Genomic DNA, 20,418 nt, shown 5'->3' with positions numbered 1-20,418 from the left:
AAAAGCAGATAAAAAACCAATACTGATTTTCTGTCTTGAAGCATTCTGCTCTGAATAATTTGATATAAAATTCAAGAACCTGTAGGATTTCCTAGCATTAAAATAATCAATATTCAGAAATCCTCAGACTTCGCTGCTAAAATACAAACTGTATATTGCTAAGTCCATTTCATTTCTGCATGAAAGTTGACCATCACGGTTAGATGGAATATTTTTTTATAACATTTAAAAACAGAGCTTTAAAATTAGCCAAGTGCATAATAGCTTAGCTTGGAGAGCTTTCTTTGTGACTACTTTTTAATGCTAATGTAGCTTACCATATGTAGAGCAAAAAAAGGGGTAAAGCTGAGGAATTGTTTTGGTAGCTGAACTCGATACAAAACCCAAAGCATTGTGAAAATCTGTGCTTTCACTGACTAAATGTGATGGTAGTAGCCAGTGGGGGATGTTGGCCTGCTGGTCCTTCTGTCACCTGTCAGCTTTGCAGTTCTGCAGAGTGGTGCTGCATGATGTGACAGCTTAGCACGTGAGTGTTCTCTTGTACACAGCTCTAAGAGCAGAGATAGTGAGAACCCCTCTGCTGCTCTTCTGTCAGAAGCAGTTGAGAGGAGAACTTGGGGCTGTTTGAATGATGTCTCAGTGACTCAGGGAGGGGTGAGGGTGGGACAAGGCAGAGCTGGCTTAAGGACAGCTTTGCTCTGTATCTTTGTACTGCTGAGAATTTCTTGGCTCGTGGAGGCCACCTGAAACCTGTGTCTGAAAATGCATCCAGTGCTGTGTGCTTGGAGAAGTTAGCATCCTCCACAGCTGGAGAGCAAAGTACTCCAGGATGCTGTGGTCTCTGCTAGAGTTCAAAGAACATAGTGTATCATTGGCCTTTCCTTGACTAGAGGTCAGAAAACTGAAGTCAAAGATGACCAAAAAAATAAGTAGAGAGCACTGTGCAATACTCTAACATGAGGGTTGCTTTTTAATGGTAATTGTGTTAGTTTTTTAATGTCATGAAATGCAGAAACACATTAAATGTACTTGTTGGATATAAATCATCAAATTATGGTTACTTTTAAACTTTTAAAATTACTTTAGGGACCAGGGTAGAAAAATCTGGAAAAAAGTCTGTTTCCAGTGTCCCATGAAGGAGATGTACACATATTACAAACTCAGCCACAGTATATTGGGTATTTTTAGCTAACACCATTATTTGGGAGGGGACAAATGGGTGTGTCTGAACCAAAGAAACATTGGTACAAACCTGTATCTTGCTCCTGTATGCACCACTCTCTTGGAGTACGTATCTCTTTAAGCAATTAATTAATCTGTCATTTGGTGTGCAGACAGCCCTTCTGGTGGGCAAACACTTGAAATTAGACTCTCCAGTTGTGGTAAATGAAATGCTTCCAATACACTTTGAAAAGAGGTATTAGTGTTAGATCTTACCCAAGCTACAAAATAAAAGCTAAAACGAAAGTAGTGTATGTTAATGTGTGCCATGCTTTTATCTGTGGACAATATTTCTACTGTCTCTGTCAGCTGTAGATAGTCATTTAAGTCTTCTGGCCCTAAAGCAACCTTGTTCCCAAACTGTGACAGACTTAGAAACAAAGATTGGCTTTAGAAACAAGATCCAATTAGTGACTAAAGAGGAAACATGCTTCTTGGGGTGGATAAGTGTCTGGATTCAGTGAAGAACTGGAAACACTTCCATGATAATTAGCATTATTCCTCAAGACAGTCTGTAATGAGAAATCGTTTCCATAGTCTTCTATGTGTCTTTCCATCTATTTCCCAGATAAATTAATTGGAGGGTTGGGCAGTGTTGAGTAGAGAAGCCTTGTTGTAGTCCTGTAGCCTTGCCTTGTGAACAGGGTTAGTGAAACTGCTGCTTACAGCTGTGGAAATGTTCAGCTGGAAAAAGCAGATAAAGTAAGTTGTACCTCAGTGTGTGTTTGCATACCTGCCATAAATAAAACAATCCATGCAAGCATGTGATGGTGTAACTGTGGTGTTTGGGGCTGTGGAATTGTATTCTCCTGATCTTTCCTCTAAGGTGCTGCCTTTCATTTATAGCTGCTTTTTCTGTACTGAGCGTTGGCTGAACTTGTCTGGACCCCATGGTCCACTAGAACAATAGAAACCTTTGAATCGTGTGCTTCCCTAGCTAGGCTCTCCCCACATTTTGCAAAGTGACTCACAGGCTAGGCTTGCCAGAGTTGCCAGAAAATGATGTCATCTGGATACATTGGTTTGTAGTATCCCACGTACAAACCAAAGGCTATTTAGAAATTAGGCTGACAACTATGAAAAGGAAATAGCTGCATTTCAGATGCGTATCTCAATTTTAAATCTGTATAATTGTGTGTGTGCTTATTAAATACAGGAGTCGTGCAAAAGGCAAAAAAGAAAAAAGTGCAGAAGAAAAGCTTCAGTGTTTCTTGAACTGTGTTTTCTGATGACTGCAGAGTGGGTAATCCTGTTCTCCTGCTGTTTGTCTTGTGCCAGCAATAGTTCATGCAGTCAAGCCGTGTCAGATCAGGGAATTGATTTGGTCAAACGCTAACATATGTATCTTGTGTTGCTGCACTAGTTCTCAGCAGGATCAGTTCCCTGATTCTACTCTCCCCACTATCCCTGGGGCACTGATGTGGCCAAAATTGAAGGGAAAATGCAGACAAGAGTGCAGTAGAGATTGGGAAGCAGGAGAAGCACTCTAACTTGTCCAGTGGCTATCTACCTGTACCATAAAGCAAACTTGAAATTATATCCTTAGTCTCACTTTAACAGTTTGGCAGAATTTCAGGTGTAGACATCTTACGTATTGGCATGAGATGCTTCTTTTTGTCCTCTTCACCCCCCTTACATGGTCCAAAAAACCAACCTTTGCTGTTTGTGGTCACTGTGCTATACTGGGACCTGGAGAAGCGCTGCCCTGGGAAGCAACTTGCCATCCTCAGGAGTCCTTTGTCACAGCAGCTTGGGGCACTCTGATGCTGGCACGCAGTGATGGAGCTCCTGGCCAGTGGCCTGCACAGGCAGATGAAACGCGCATTAAGTAAGACTAGCGTCAAAGGCTTCTCCTTTGTCAAATGTCAAAGGCAAAAGAGCCGAACGAATGATTTTGTGGGAAAATTAATGGTCTTCTAACACTAGTTTTTTTGTTCTGTTCCTCTCCTGTTTCTGGCAGATGCATCAATTTGAGTTCTGCTGGTTTGGGAATGTATGTGGAATTTCACTTGCTACTAACTGTCATGTTTTCAGATGTTTGACCCTGGCCTGGAATATGGTACACAGTGTATTCCCAAGATAAATGAACTGAGCAGCATTTTTCTTATGACTTCATTTCTGTCTCTGTGTTCTGTGTTAAAACCAAACAATGAATGAAACCTGGCATGTAAACTGATCCACCTGTACAAAAGCACAGCACTAAGCAAGATAAGTCTAGATGTTCAGCCTGTGCAATTCATTTCCCTATGTGATATAGTACTGGTTGTGCCCCTTGGAGCTGTGTGCTTTACTGCTTCTTCTGCTCCTGATTATTGCAGCCAGAATAGCAACAGATGTTCATGGTAAGACCATTAAATACAGCATTTAAGTCAAATTTTTCATAATTTAAAACTCATTCAGAAAGATCTTTGCCCTTCAATTGTCCCTAACCTGTATCATATCTTGGACCTGTAACTTTAAAGGAGTTAGAAGGGCTCGTGATTTGGCTGCCTTCCACTTATGGATTGGAATTCCCATTCAGGCATTGAGGTGACAGGTACTATCAAAAGAGATTATGTTCCCACCAGCCTATAAGTGAAGAGCATTGAACATCAGATATTGTTCATCTTGGTTCAAATAATTGTTCTTCATATGTCATAAATGCTTTGCCAAAGAGAAAACCATGGTATTAGGAGAACTAAGTACAGACCTGATAATATGTCTTATGCAAAACGAAAAGGGGTTGCAATGCATTCCTCTTGTTGTTTAAATATTTCAAGCCCCCACCCAGACTTGAATCCACATTGCTTCAATATTTCTAGATGCTTTGGAGCATTCTGCTTTCCCTTGACATGGACATTCTGCTCTTGAAAAACTCTGGCCATGCAAACTCACATGCATAGAACAGAGCTGAAACAATCCCAGTGCTTAGGAGGGAGTATTGTGGTGACAAGATTTGTGAATTCAAAACTGAGCAACTGCAGGACTGCTGGGCAGCCTGATGCACGTTCCTGTAAGCCTACATACTAATAATAAAAGTTGCTACAATAATATAAATTTACTTTTAGTCAGGTTAAAGTAGAATACACTGAGTCAAGATTTTTGTAGAGAAAACAATCCAAAGCAACAAACAATCACCTCTTCTAGCATTTTGAAAAGGCAAGATGAAGGCACTGGCTATTGCTGAAAATTAGAATTAAGTTTTCTTGTGCAGGTATTTTGTCATGGAAAATTAGGTCACTTTGACAAAGGACCAAGGAGAGACTGCACGTTCTTCCTCGAACAGAAGAACTACAGCTGTGTACAGGTGAATTTTTTGTTCTTACATAGAGTACTGCTATTTCATCTATATAAGAGAAATTGATATAGCACAAAGGCAGCTTTTGAGATCTTGCCACCGTTGAATGGTGGCAATTGGCAATATAAATACAGTATTTAAATTTTTGCCCACCATCATTTTCTGGTTAAACTCCTAAAAGTAAAGGCAGATGTGTGATTACTGCTATATAGCAAATACTCTAATGTATGGTGCTGTCTCTCAAGTAAGCAATTATCTTAATTAAAATTTTAAAAATTCCATGTAAAGTTTGTGTTTGACTTAAAACCCCAAACGATCTAAAAATTTGCATGTAGGAAAATCTAATTAACCTTAAGGCCCAGCATGAGATTGGGAGTTTACCATTTGCATGTAAGCACAATCAGTAATTGAATACATGCATACTGAAATCAGTTTAAAAATGCAGTGCATAAAAAAACCCCGTGAAAACGTTCTGAAAGAAATCTAAGTTTACTCTCCTTAATCTAGAGTTTTCTTGATTCTCTTGCTTCACACAGTTGGTGTTTCTCTATTCGGTTGTTGCAAATACTTTACCCTGAGATGTGGTATGCTGTAGTGGCAAGAGGGGCTTTTTTCCAAAGCAAACCAGAATGGAGCAGAGAGGCAGTGTTTATGTAAAGTAAGCTGTGTCAAAGGAGTGTGCTATAATTCAGGAATAACATATACATTTATAAATGTAGAATTAAGTTGCTCAGGATTTTGTTAACAAGCTGTTTGTATTTTAGATCTACATCTGCCCAAGTGAAAAGACAGCTTATCTTTCACTTACCATGTTTGTAAATCAATTGGCAAGGAGAAAAACCCTTTATTTCTGAAGAAAAATGCTTACACTCTTTCTCTGGCCAGCCATAGTGAAGACAAAGTAATTTTGTGCTGATACATATAAGAGAATAATTTCCAGCTCTTTGTCTGAGAAAAGGGAATACCTTTCAATTAGGACTTTATGCCATCTGTATGCTGGCACATTCCACTATTTTTCATAGGACTAAGAGAAGTAAAGGTTATGTACTTGCCATGATCAGTTGATGGGTAGAAGAATTAGTCTAGTGTTTCTTTCAAAGACTACGCTGTCTGTTACTGTGCATGAATATAATATGTTTTTCTTGAATATTCAAAGTAACATGTAAGACAATTAGTGGAAAAGCAGTTGCTGTTAAACCTTTTTATTTCCAGTGGCTACAAAATGGGCTGATCAAACTTGCTGCTCAGGTGGGGTTTATGCATCCCATTTGGCTCATTAGGCTGGATGTATGCTTTTTTTTTTTTTTTAAACTTTCATATGCTTCCCCAGCTGACATCTTAGTGTCACCTTAATGTGCTTGCATACAGTACCCCATATCAATAAGGAGAGAGGCTGGTCAGATGTTGAGTCACTGGGTGGGCTACACTGGGGTTTGCTCAGCTCTTGAATGCCCTTCTGCACTTCCTTTTCCAGGCTGCCATCACCCAGGTACTTTTATGCTGGCATCAAAATTCTTTAAATATCTTTATGTGTGTATCTATAAACATTCTTCCCATTTAGATACTGGATTTACAGGTTATATTATAGAATTCACTAGTACTGTGTTTGTTTTCTTCAGTATAAAGGATTGTCCATCCACTTCATGAGAAGCCCACTTCTGCCAGACACATAACAGCTGAAATGTGGTTTTGATGACTTTTACTTTCTTTTTTAAATGAAGCATTTAGCATGCCATTGCATAGTCTCAATCAGGCTTACCCTATGTGCAGTGTTGTGGTGGCAACATTGCAAGGAAGGATATGCAGGTAGCTCCTGAACACAGTTTTTGAATTTTAAGGGATTGGACATTTGACACTTGGATAAACAAATATGTTGAAAGTAGCTGAATGCTGAAGTTGCAAAGATTTGGCCTGTTAGAGAACTTGATGCTATGGAAGATGGGACTTGGCAGCTAGGTGGAATTCTGCTTTTCCGCTTTGGAGAAACTCCCTTATTGTAGTGTGGTGATGAAAACATGCTACCAGTCTGGGGATCTTGGAAATGGCTGTCTGCACAAATGCCTCCTGCTGGTACTAGAAGCAAATAAAGTTCTAGAGGCTGACAATGTTATGAGTGAACAAAAAGGACAAGAGGACTGTTCTTGTTCCCTTTTTCCCCATCTGAAGTAGATGAAAGTTGTTGAGAGGGTCTTTGGATATTTTTGCAGCCCAGTGACAGAAAAACAACTTGCTCTTCTGCATAGGAAATATCTGCTTTGGTGAGCATGGAACTTCTGCTGGGCTTTTCACTTCACTGCAAGAACCCTTGCACTCCTGAAATCAGAGCATAACTCTTGTGTTCAAAATTAAGAGCAATTCAGCTGTTAAGTTTCTTTGAATATATATATTAGTTCTCCTGAGGAAGAAGAATATGGAGACATTTTGATGATATTGAATTTCATATTAAATATTTAGTAGCTGTTTTAGTATTTGGCTGGATTTCAAAGTAAATGTGCAGAAGTTCTGCAAGACATACTTTTAAAATCTTTCGTCAAGGGGGAAATCTAGGGACGAAGGTGCTCAGTGTCGGAACTTTGTGTTCATTTAGTTTCAACTTGCATCTGCTGGAATATGGGCGTAGTTATACTAACACTCTCTTGTGGGGTCTTCCTTCTTTTCATAAGTTTCTTGTGAAGAATTTTAGATTCACTATTTCTGACAAATCTGCTGTGTCACCAGGCAATTTTCTGCCCCCTGTTAAGCATCTTTTCCAGTGCTCATGTTCAGATGTCTGATATTTGAGTTGATGGGAGGGTAGGGATCTTATGTATTGCTTAGAGTTTGGAAAGTCTTATTTTTGCATCTTTTTTTTTACCTGGGCTAAGGTACAGAAACCTCCAGATCCCTTTAAAACCTCAGTCATCATTGTCTATCAGGCTTTTTCTTTCCTACTGTAGATCTTTCTGTTCTGGTGTTCATCCTGTGATTCTTCCTTATCTAGTTTCTACTGTGGTTGGCTCTTCCTGTCCCTTTCTCTTGTTGACAGGAACTGTTTGGCGCGGTAACGGTTGCATTTCTCTTCCTCTGCCCTGTGGCGGTTGTTTTCCCAGCACTGGTGACAGACTGGTGTCGTCACCCCCTGCACTGCTGCCTTGCTTGCCACAGTGCAGGCTGGCCGATGGATGCTGCAGGAGAGGCTGCCACGAGTGACAGGAGCATCACTGCCCTCTTGCATGAGGCTTCATACTGCCTGTGATGGTCAGGCTCTGCAGGCTGCAGCTGCCAGTAGCTCAGGATACCCAAGTCCTACTGAAAACACACAAAAACATGCTCTATGAATTGTAGGGGAAAGTGAGGATCCAGTTTTTGTGGTGGCTTCTGGATGTCACTGCAGTAGTATCTTCCTATGGTGCATGAATGGCACTGTGCAGGTGCTGTACTTGATTGGGATGAAGTGTAGAGGAAAGGGCAGAGGAAGAAAGGGAGCAAATTCACAGGTCAAAATAGCAACCTAAGTCGCTTAGGTCTCAGTGGAGGGCTGAGAGTTAACAAGTTGTGATGGTTTGCTGATTAACTTGATCAAAGTAACTAGGTCATGAATAGGCTTGGCAGCAAGGTAAATTGACTTAAAATACTTTTTGGTTCAAGTTCACAGGTACAAGGGGTTTTTTTTTGCCCTTGTTAAATTGTTAGCTAACTGCAAATTAGAGGCCCTGAGATTAGTGCTGTTTATGAAGAAAAGTAAAGTGCTCCTGTAAACCATTTTGATGTTTCTTCTTTCTTGTTGCCTTTTTGTGACAATAATACAGTGAGGTATACCAGCCTAAAAATTAGTTTCCTAATGAAAGAGGAAAGTGCTGATAAGGATGCCTGGGTGTCTGCCCTGTGGTTCACTTTGATTTCAAAAAAAAAAAAAAAAGATGGTAGTTACTCCCATATTCTAATACAGAAGTTTTTAAGTTAATTTCTGTGCCTGAAAGCTCTTGGAGGCAGTACAGGAGTATTTCCAAATAGGGCATTGTGATGGTTGAAAAAGTCTCTATTGAGCTTCTCTGCAGCAGTTTTTATTTTTCAGAAATGACTTCTGCAGAAATCAATGGGCGAGACTTTGTGTGGCTAACAATTTGCTAGAGGGTTAGAGCATGCTGAAACCTCACTGGAAACAGAGATAGAGTACATAAGCTCCATGAATGGTTTGAAATAGTCTCTAAAACTTGTCAGTTTTTCCTTCGGATTTTAAAATTCTTGCATTTTTATTTCCTCTTTGTGCATGAACAAGAAAACAAAGAAGAACTTTGTTTTGCATTTACCACTCTGCATAAAACACTGGGGTTTCTCATAAGTAGTCTCAAACACCCAAAATAGGGTTTAAGAAGACTTTTCTTGCATATTGCATCTTGTGATTAAACAATGTGACCAGTAATGGTGATAGCATTCTGGCTGGGGTTGTGTGGCTGCTATGTGCTCCACTTGGCTTGGGCTGCCGCTGGCAAGGATTTGCCTGCCTCTTTGCTTCTCTGCTGCTGGTTGACACAGTGACACTGAATATCCAGAGGCATTCAAGGCCTGCCTGAATGGCAGCTGCAGTGGCAATGGTGTTACAGAGCCTGGGTCAGCCATGGACGTGTGGTTCTTGTGATACTGGGTCAGCTAGTCGGGCAATGAGGGCTGCCTGGGGAGGCAAGCCAGTCAGCAGTGTGGATGCTGATAGATGTTTTACCCATTCAAAACATTGAAATACTTTTTTTTTTTTGCTTTTTGACAGGATAGAAAGATTGCATATTCTGGTACTTGAAGTCAAGGTGATGGTAGGGGAGGGTGATCTCAACTGGTTCTAGATTCTACAAGACGCACTTGATACACCATTGACATGTCTGTGGCCTTTGAACCAAGTGGTGTCCCAGTAGCCTGCTTTTGCTAGTTCTTAATACCTTGTCTGGTAACTTGAAGGCTCTTAGCTGATTAAGTATTTCTTGTACGTCTCTTACAGTCTCCAGTAACTTGAATACTAGGGCATAGATGGTAGATTCTTATCACGTGGTGAGTACTCTGATAGGGGTGTATCACTGTTTGTTCTTGGAAAAGAGATTGTCTTGTGTACACGGATGTTGGGGATGGTGAACTCAAAACCTTTAAACTGAAGTTCTGTCACTAGACACTGGGTATTTGTTGCATGACATGATTAATTGAGCTGTTTAATTTTTACCATGCTGATTACAATAAATTTTTTCTCTTCCTAGCCTAACCTAGTCTTTGGATTACAGTTTAGCTTTCACACTGTCCTATTTCTACCTTAATACATTAATATAATTTCTTAGTACATTCCTCATTCCAAGTGACTATTTTAGAATTCTGCAGCTAAAACCTCTTGTTTTACCACTTAATTCCTCCAGTTAATTTTCTTAAAGAATGACTATATTACTGTATCTTAAATGCTATCTAGAAAGATGTGTTTGAGTTACTATTTTATGTAGCATTTGGTTATATGTTCCCAAGAAAAACTCCAGCTTACACTGGGAAAATTACAGCCAGTTCTTCACCAAGAACCAATGTCTACATATCATATAGAAATTCTGGTTATGACCCTTAGTGTAAACGTAAAGCAGTGCTAACTGTCTACCTCAGGTGTGTGAATAAAACACTATGCAGTTCTGAAACTGGCAAAAAGATATGGTCCTGGAGGATCCAAAGCTTTGTTCAGCAGTTATTAGCCTATGTTCTGATGAAAAAAGTGAGGCTGCAGGGCACTCGTGAATATTTTTCCTGTTTTCTCCTATAGAGTGGCTGCTTTTCTTCACCAGTGTGAAGTCACACCATTCCTTTCTTCAGTTTTCATTTCTTTATGGATCATCAAATGCTATTATACTGCTGCCTGCATTTTCCTCCTCTATAGCAGACTTAATTTGTGTGCATGTGCTTTCAGAATTTTATAGATTGTTGTTAAGTGAGTAGCGAGTCATGGAAGGTGGAGGAGAGCATTTCTTGCATTATCATGGGAAGAAGTAAACAGGAACAGGTAACTGTAGGTGTTGTGCATGCGTGTCTCACCTAAATGCCTTGGTTTTAGCTTTGTTTCTCAATCTTGTGTTTCTTTTTGACATGGGACCAAGTTGAAACTGCTTGTTGCAGTTTTGTAGAGTTTACGTAACAGTAAATGCTTTGAACAACAGTTCAGCCTTTCACAAGCTGGCTCTTTCAGTCTTTTCACTCTTTTAACATCTTGTTCTCTCATGCATGGCTTTTAATTCTGATTTGGCTGCTGTCCTGCACCTTTCTCTAAAAGTTTCAGCTGCCTGTCTAGTGGATGTACGTCTTGGGTTGTTTTATGGCTCCTGTACCTGCAGACTTGCTGCTAGCTGCTTTCATGAAACTAACCTTTGTTAGATATTAGACAGGGAAATAAAAATGTCCACATCTGAGCCAGTGGACTTGAACTATTCAAGGAGTCAGAACAGCACTCTGTATCCTGCCAGGCTCAAGTTTGGTTTCCTCCTCTACCACAGTTCATCTGTGTGGCCTTAATGCAATATTCAGTCTGCAGCCATCTCCTTTTGGAGTTTCTGCTGATCCAACTGTTTTGGTTGCCAAAAAGCAGGTCTGCAGGCAGAACTGTCTCCTGTTGCTGATCTTGAATCGTAGCCTTGGCTTTAACACTTGCACACTATAAAAGCTTCCGTGTTGAACCTACACGGGAGGTATTTCCCTGGGTCACTTTTCTTCCCTAGAAAGGTGTGATGATTGTAGGCATGGTGGGAATGTTTATGCCTGTCCTCTCACCTGCAAATAAAGGTCATAGCACATCCCTTGGACACCTGAAGACTAATACTTGAATGGAAGGCACTTTTTAGTGGTAAGGGGCAAAGACATAGAATACTTGATGTAAGAATTACTGTATTACTTTGGTGGTGTTTTTAGATGTTCTTCCATGTGTGGCTAGTTTGACAGCTGCTAGAAACAGCACATCTGATGATGCAGTGGATTTTGGGAGAGCGTTAGCATATTTTCTAATGGACATGTTAGCATGTTTCCTAATGGACAGCTGTGATTTAGTTTCAGTAGAAGCTTCATGAAAATGACTGTTAGATCACTTCATGGAGACTGCAGCTATGTTTTCTGTGGATTTGGATAGAAATTACTGCCATGATAGGGTGTGGGCCTTCAGTAAAGACTGTGATTTAAGATTAGTGGGACTGCTGTGTGAAGAAGGTGTGAAGATTATCTCCAGGACTCATTGGTTATTTTACTGCCACATTTCTGAGACTTGCCAAGGGCATGCATCTTCTGCTGAAGTGGATTGCTTGGAAGACTATGAGATTATTCCAGACCAGAACCTTTTAAATTGGTAAGTCTAAAATACCATATGCTGTCTTAAGAGGGTACCCTAAACTGTATTACCATAGTGTAGGTATAGAAGATACAATAGGGCAAAGCAAACTGCTGTAGCATGTAGCAAGACATTATAATGTGAAAGTCTAAACTACAATCTGCAGTGCTTTCCTAAAGCAAACATGGTGTGTCTGGGGGGAAGAACGTGTTTTGCAACATTTCCACATGTACAAATGCTATACTCTATAAGTGCTTTTATTGCTGTGTCTGCTTCTGTTTATCAAATCAGTGTCTATACAGATTTGTGAAAAACTAAGTTTAGATTAATTCATATGCCAAATTCATCTTCTCTTCTTTTCAGAGAAAAGTGATGTTTTATTTGTAGGGAGACCATTTATGTTTGTATGTGGGACTTGTTACAGAGCTTGTGTCTGCACTACCTAAAATTGCATTAGTGATTTGAGTCTGTCATCTGTCTGAAATTATGCTTTCCAGGGGCCACTGGGCCACCACTGCCAGACTAACACAGGAAATACTTGTGTTTCTGCTGTTGTGTCTCTGCTGCTGTTGGAAGAGAAGGCTATTAAAGCTGGTCTAGACACCGCAGCTGGGGTGATGCATGTCAGTCTGAGTTGTGTTAACTTAGTTGCACAGGTTTTGCAAGATTTTTGGCACTATTCTGTTCCATCCTTTTTTCCCCATTTCATTCAAATGAAGATCCAGTTCTTCGCATAAAAAGGCTACTTCACACCATACAATCAGCAGATGCTTTCCCTCTCCTGAGACCTTTGAACACAGGCTTAATAATTCCACCTCATTTGCTCAGGTAACCTGTTGAGTGCTGTTGTTTCTGCTTAGAAGAACTAGGTGAGGTTTCTTAAGGACACATATTTGCTGTGGTTGATCAGTCTCTGCCACCATGGTGAGCTCCCTTTCTGGCACTGCTCTTTCTGCTGCCTCTTCAGCTTTCTTCTCCAGACCTTGGCACCTTGGAGCCTGGCCAAGAGCAGGAGGAAAAGATGAGGCATCCCTGTGGCCATCAGCCTGGGTTTTGTCGGCCCCCCGCTCAAGCACCATTATCTCAAATAGCAGTCCTGGAGTTTGTGGTTGATACCCAGTGCTAAATCTTAATGTCTCTGCAAACAGACAAGGCAGCAAAACAAAGCCTTGCTGTTTGCTAAGGCTGAGAACTGTCCTGAAATACAGGCACGGTGTGTTGTTGTTGTCAGCTGTGGTGTTGGTTGAGAGTCTTTATAACTTTTCTCCACCAAAGGACTACAGAGTCAGCAGGACTTGGCTGCTGCTGGGTGCAATGGCAGTGAGGCCAGGTCATGGCTCCAGAGCCAGCTTCCTGAGCAGCACCTTGCCTTGTGGACTTTAATCACTGATTAACCCACATAAAGGGTGGCTGGAATAAAACAGATTAAACCAGCACAGAGTATCTGTGCTGCCATCTTGTGCACCAGAATTTTATAACACCTTTAAGACTATTTTGTAAACATGGCAGCGTTGTCATGGCAGCAGAAATCTGGTGTTGAAAAATGTTGCTGATATGATTTATTGCTGGTTTAGTGTGCTGTGCAGGTCAGGCAAGGCGTCACTGCTCCTAGCTTCTGCTTAATTGAATTGAATATGAAATGCATCAGAAGGGCTTTGATCAGGGAACTGAATGTCGCAACAAACTTCAGGCTGGCATGCACGGCTCAGCTAAATGCAAAAATGTGCCGTGAGATCTGTATTGTTTTAACATTTATACATTAAGAATCCGCACATGAATGTTTCATAGTTTTCAGTGTGGCTCTTGCTGAAGGTCAGTGTCCTCCCTGGTGAAATCATGATTGTAGAAAGTTGAGATGCCGTTAAATCTAACACTAGCTGGAGATTCAAAGATATGCAGCTTTGAATTTGAACCCAGTAATGGAAGTGTAAAAAAATTGACATCTGCGATTTTACCCAAAATCTCTTACTAAAGGTTTTAACATTTTCTTTATGTGCTGAAGTTCTGAGGCCTTGTGTAGCCAAGTGATTCATGGTGCCCTACATGTTGCTGCTTTCACATTACTTCTTGTATGTAACATGAGAGAACCTGTGACTGCGGTGGCCTATATCACACCTTCCTTCACCCTGCTGCTGTGGGGACCCACAATCACAGTTTGATTTCTTTCAGACAAGGTGAGTTCTTAGGATGGATAAAACTTTAGGTGTTAGTTCTTAGGACAGATAAAACTTTAGACTGTCTCTGGAGTATGAATCTAGAGCCTCAAGTTTAGAAGCTGATGTTTCCAGAGTGTCTGGCTCCAGGAGTAAGTTGGCATCAGAGAACTGTAGCTCTGACTTGAACTAAGGCTCTCATCTGCAAGAAATGTTTGGGGCTGAATGTACTAAAACATGAGCGGGGGGAAAAGCATGTGAAGAAAGTAGTTTTTTCAGCTACCCACTCTACTCTCCACAGCCTCAAAGTCAAGACTCCAAGGCTGTGCACTTTTTAATACAACTAATAGGTTTTTCTGTGATGATATTCAAATTTTATGTATCTATTTTCCTGGAATGGCTGGAAGTTTTGCCTGCTTTTCCCCTGGAAGTAGCCTGTGGCTGTTTGTGAAATAACCTTTTCCTAAGTTTTCTGGTTTAGGAGATGTATCATACTAAAGCTTGCAGTATAATGAGAACAAATTCCAAAGTAAACATACAGGTTTTCATTATAAACAAATCAACAGTACTACCACCCCCCTACTCAGCCAAGGAACACACCTGGGTTGCTTTGGCTGCTGCCACTGTCCTTTATAAAACAAATAATATTTAAGGGAATGTTGGCAGCTAAAAGAAATTTATATATTTTTTTAAGCAAATGGAAATTTAGGAGCTGAGATTTTTTAACAAATCTGTAGAGTCAGAAACTAGAAACATAATAGTGTGGAATTTTAAATTATGAGTTCATGTGCTTCAGATAGTTCTATATTTTTGCATATCTCCAAGTAAAACTTTTGACTTAAACCACTTCCACCACTTCACAGACATTTAAAGCTAGAGTCTAACATTTTGCTTTGGATCTGATTGTGGTTACTATTATTTTCTAGAAAAAAGATATTTTTCTTTGGAACAAGTTGGCCACATTGTACTCTCTAGGTCAGCAGTCTGTTTCACTTGTGCTGAACTAGGTTGAAAGGCTGTGGTTGTGAGCAATGGAGGTAATAAATGAGTCGTAACTTACATTTATCTTGTCTTCACTATACCTTTTCCACAGCAGCATGCAGCAAAGCTCTGAGCTTTGGCTCTGAAGTCCCATATTTTCTTTTTTGAAGGTTTGCTTCCCAGAGGGTACAAACATGGTGCCCTTGGATCCACATCTTGCCGCAAAAATCTGAAAGGGCAGGGCAGCAAAAGTATAAATTTTACTGCGTGATTTTGTGCTGAATGTGATGGGCTTTGGGTGGGCTGTGCCATGTGTCCTCTCTTCTCTGCTGAACATTGACTCCAGCATTTCCAGTCTCTTGACCTGTGTGTCTGCTTTGCTGACCACACAGACTGTCAGTGACAACTTCATAACTGGTTAAGTTCATAGTGCAGCAGTGTTGCTTCCAGTTCCCTTGACCTTGCCTTGAATGAGATTCAGCAAGGGAGTTTTGTTTTAAAATCCAGTCCGAGATAATTCTACTGCTGCTGCTTTCACACAATGGCACAATGGTTAAAGCTGGGAGGGACCACAGTCAGTCATGGCCCAACTTCCCTGCTCGTGCAGGGTCGTCCAAGAGCAGTTGCACGGTATTGAGTCCAGCCAGTTCTTGAGTATTTCCAGTGAGGGAGACTCAACAACTTCTCTGAGCAATCTGTTCTCTTACATAGCCAAATGTGGAAACTGGATCTCCTGGTCAGTGGCATGCTCTTTGTTGCTCGTGAGTCTGGCATTGAAGTCGTCACACGTTTTCCTGCCAGAAATTCACTGCTGAACAGCTCTGCCGTGGATTGTCAAGAGTTAAAACAGAACTGAGCAAAGCAAATACTCACTCAATACTCATGCCTGGCTGACTCTCTACTACTATGTATTGGAACTGAAGTTTTAGAGATATATTTTCATTTATCAGATCTAGATTTGCTTTTGTCTAAGGCAAATCCTTTGTTTCTGTGTTGGCAAGTACTGCAGTATTACGAAAATCAAAGTGGGCTCTACTTATGCATTCCCAAGAATCTGTCTTTGGGAAAACACCTGCTTATGCATGTTTTATCCAAACAGTAGGACTATAACTGGCATGGGTAACTCTGTAGGCCTGTTTGAATTATTTTCAATTTTAGATAATACTACCCCGAACTTCAGTGATGCTGTATGCTTTACTCTGCTCCCTGAAGCTGACTTTTGTCTATGCACCATGGAGTCAGGTTGGGGTTTAGTTTAAATGAGAGACCAAATAAGCCATCATGTTCACCAATTTGTAAATTTTTCATGGCCTACCTCAGTCTTTAACTCAAAGTTGTTAAAAGTAAAGTTATGGGATTATATTGTTTAAAAGGGATGGTAGAAATGCCTGTGCATATTTGATAGCTATAACAGCCTTATTCTACAAGCTTCATACTACTGAAGGAAAACATACTAAGACTAAGATTGAGTTATAGACCCCTCATCATGTGTATCAACAATATTAACTACTTTTTTTGGGCAACAGTTTCTGCAACAGATTTAAAGGCGATGCTGATGCTGCAGTTCTGTGTGCTCAGGAAAACAGTAGGTGAGCCAAAAGCAATGCTGCTTCTTGAGCATTGAAGCAAAATAAATTGCTCCAAAGGTGTCTATAAATCCTTTCTGTCATGTGGATATTCTCGATTTTACTTAATGAAATGAAAGTAGAAGCATTTCTGGTTTTCTCAGTGCAGTCTGCTCCTGCTGACTCTACCATGTCATATAATAACCTTCATAAACTTACCAAACTATGTCTTAAAAAGCAGAACCTCACAAGGTTGGAAGTAATGTTCTTTCTGTTTAAAACCACAATTGCCTTTTAACTGAATCAGTGTAAAGGGAACAAAACTTCTGTTATTGCAAGAAGCTCTGGGGAGAAAAGTAGTACAGATATGCTGGTTGACGGGAAGTTCACCATGCCCCAGCCATGGGCACTGCCAGCCCAGAGAGCCACCCGTGTCCTGGGCTGCATCCAGAGCAGGGTGGGCAGCAGGGCAGGGAGGGGATTCTGCCCCTCTGCTCTGCTCTGCTGAGACCCCACCTGCAGGGCTGCATCAGCTCTGGGGGCACAGCACAGGAAAGATGTGACCTAGTCCAGCAGGTCCCAGGGGAGAGTTGCAAAATTGATCAGGGGGCTGGAGCACCTCTTCTGTGGGGACAGGCTGAGAGAATCGGGGTTGTTCAGCCTGGACAAGAGAAGACTCTTCTCTTGGAATAGCACCTTATTCTTCAGAATAGCTTATAGCACCTATTCTCTTTGAAATACTTGTAGCACCTTCCAGCTGTTTGCATAACTAAGTTACAAAGTTGTTTGTATGCCAGCAGGATTTAATTAAAATCCTGAGGTTTTTCCTTCCTCCGGTTAAACATGTGCAAAACACAGTAAATCCTTTCACAGCAGATCTTCTTGTAGCTGAGTTCTGCAACTTCCAGGCATTGGTAAAACATATCTTACATGTAATACAAATAGAGCTGTGTTCTCAGTCTTGGACACTGATTACCAAATGCTGTTAGTTGCCCTGTTGCAGACTCCTAATTTTTTCTAGAGTAGATATAACTTACAGATTTTTGGCCCTAAATTGAAAAGAAAGTTTGCATCTTTCAAGCCTGCTCCACTTAGTTCAGTCTAGTTTTTCCCCTCTTTTTTTCCACTCAGTTACTAACATTCTCATTCTCAAAAGATATTTATTCCCTTGTATATTTATCTGGATTTGTTTGTTTGATAGTTGTATTCTGCGTTACCTTTTTTCTTCTTTCTGCTTTCTTTGCATCCTCATACTGTTTTCCTGTTTGTTCCTCAGGCTACTGCATTTATGTGTTAGACACAGTAGCCTCCCTAACTAGAACAGGAAGGTTCCAGATTAATTTTAAAGGTTTATCACTGTGCTGGAGAAAAACCCACAACAATTTTACTGTTGTTGAATTACAAGAGGTTTGACAAGACGAGGAGTAGCTTTCACTTTGGATTAGCATCTCATTTAGAGCTCAGGGAACGGCTCAGTTTTATATAAAAGTAGTAAATTTTTGTACTGTAAGGAAGAAAAGAAATTCCATGTGGGCACATGTGTGTATCTTCTTCAAAAACAGTTCCAATGCAGTGCCTTGTTGGTGCCCCGAACTTAAGGTGTTAGAAAAACCCTTTCACAAGAAAACTGAGAATTAGAAGTGCAAAGAATCCAGTGTAAGGTACAAAATGCTGCTCTGAGCACACAGTTCATATCTCTGGAGATGGTCCATTGAGCAGCAGAGTCAGCTGTGGCTCATAGTGAATACCTGCTGTGGTTCAGCAAGCTCCTGATGCTTACCTCTACAATTCTTTTTCTAGAAGCCACATTCTAGGAAATAAATTCTACAGCAAAAGTTAACTAGCTCAGATGAAAATCATATTTGCCTAGAAGTACACCTATGTGTATTCTTCCTTGTCTTTTTTGGAGATGCCAAGTATGATGCTTTCGTGTATAAATCTATTTAGTTTCTAAAATGCTGTTTTGGGACCCTTGGCATGGTTCCACAACACGCAAACATGTAGTGCAGGATAAAGCTGGGAAACTCATCAGGAATATAATTCTCCTCACTAAAGCAGCTTTTTTACTGCAGAATACAGTTCTCCTAATGACACTTGCTTAGTGCAGTTCTGTGTGATATTGTGTTGGATTTATGGGTGTTGTTTCCTAAAGAGCTATTTGGGTAGTCTGTGCTTCAGTGAAACAACTTTTGTATGTCCTGTAACACATCCAAAAGTGGAATGAAGTAGAACATTTGTCTAGAGTTTTAATGTAAAACAAAATGATGTAGTGAGCTTTCTTCTTCTACATGGCGGAGTGAAAACTGGCTCATTTCTAACCTGGCTCCAAGATTTCTGGTTTCTGAAGTCACCCCTATGGAGGTGATGTTAGATTTGTAATGCTGTCCCACTTACAGTGATGCTGCCTTAGTGACAGTAGGCAAAGTGAACTAACATCTTCAACTTAATTCTTGCCCTTCAGCTTTCTTATTTGTATTGATATTAATGTCCTAAAAGCATGAGAGTTTGACTAAGCAAATAAAAAACAACACTGTGAAGAACTAAGCATATTTAAAGCTCTTGTAATGTGATTTAGCTGCTGGAAATAAGAATAATATCACAGGGCCAAGCACTTAGACCACCAATGTAAGGAACTTCTGGTTCAGTGATTAAGAGACTAATCTTTCTTGGAAATGCTTTGGAAGCAATTTTTCTTGGCTACTCAATATAAACATACTGGATAATATGATTTCATGTCTGTTATTCGCCTTCTGAACTGGTTATGTATTCAATTAATACTGTTTTCTGTCTGGCAATATGTCTATCACATCTTGAGTCTCAAACACATAACTAGTTTAGTTAAACTCAGAGTTAGTTAATCCTCCGACCTCAGAGGGTTTAGTCACTGTCACTAACAAGAAGCCATGTTTCAGCCTGCTTACTGCCAGGCAGACCTCAAGTGTGTAAAATACCTTGGGCTTTTCCACAGCACCCTCCCTCATCCCTCCAGCACCAATACTGCGTTTCATGGGTGAGTGTGGAGAGCTCCCGTGCAGGAGGAGGAGGATAATCTGCAGGAGTGCTCTGTACTGAGCTGGGCATTGCTCGAGGTTGTGTTGCACAGCACATTGGCTGCAGGAGCCTGCCTTGCCCAGAACTCTGCTCTCTTTGACTCTGCTCTCTTTTGACTGCTCATGAGGCTCAGCACTGGCATAAAAATCACAGAGGTTTTTTGGAATGCAAACGCCATTAATACACTCCATGTTTTCTTCTAGTTTTCAGCTTTAATTACTGTTAATTCAAAAGCCTAGTACTGTTCAAAATATTTGAGTTAGACTCCCTGGGGTGTGAATACTTCAAAGCATGCTGTTTCCTTATTGATGGCTTACAATCACAGATAGGATCCTCTAGTAATCATTTTGATATGCCATGTGAATGAATGTGAGAATTTTCTCCTTAGCCCTTGTCCTTTTCTGTTATAATAACATTGTGATGGTGACATTTAAAGAATGATAGCTGTAGGCAAAAGCTGTAACTCATATTAAAACCCAAATAACAATGTTTCTCAAATGTCTCTGTAGATGGATGGAGGTCTGCTTGGATGAAGAGCTGCCCCCAACTACGGAACTGGAAGAAGGCTTAAGAAATGGTGTTTACCTTGCCAAGCTTGCAAAATTCTTTGCACCCAATGTGGTGTCAGACAAAAAGATCTATGATGTGGAGCAGGCACGCTACAAGGTAATAACTTTCTCATTTCTCTCACCAGGATGACAAAACCCAGCAAAGTGTTTTCAAGCTCTTAAAGATTCCCAAGCATGGCTGGTTAGCTTTCTGTATCTTTCTTTAAAGGCTGTAGGGACTAGATAGAAGATGCACAGCTGCAGGAAGCCTGCATGATAAGTTAGAAATATTCTACCTTTAGAAAAAATGTTTTGTTGT

At 40.5% G+C, this 20,418-nt stretch overlaps 1 protein-coding gene across 5 annotated transcripts in view; it reads left to right on the top strand.

Moving 5' to 3' along the window:
* The window catches only part of IQGAP2 (IQ motif containing GTPase activating protein 2), a 126,373-nt gene that overhangs the window by 44,025 nt on the left and 61,930 nt on the right, over positions 1-20,418 (top strand). For all 5 annotated transcript variants that reach the window (XM_064736012.1, XM_064736010.1, XM_064736013.1 and 2 more), the window contains exon 3: positions 20,061-20,217. In XM_064736012.1, coding sequence (XP_064592082.1) covers positions 20,061-20,217 — 157 coding nt within the window. The remainder of the gene's footprint in view (positions 1-20,060; positions 20,218-20,418) is intronic.

Source organism: Zonotrichia leucophrys, chromosome Z (genome assembly GCF_028769735.1).
Source record: "Zonotrichia leucophrys gambelii isolate GWCS_2022_RI chromosome Z, RI_Zleu_2.0, whole genome shotgun sequence".
Taxonomy (NCBI): domain Eukaryota; kingdom Metazoa; phylum Chordata; class Aves; order Passeriformes; family Passerellidae; genus Zonotrichia; species Zonotrichia leucophrys.
Note: the sequence above shows the minus strand (reverse complement) of the source record. Positions and strands in the feature narration are given on the sequence as shown.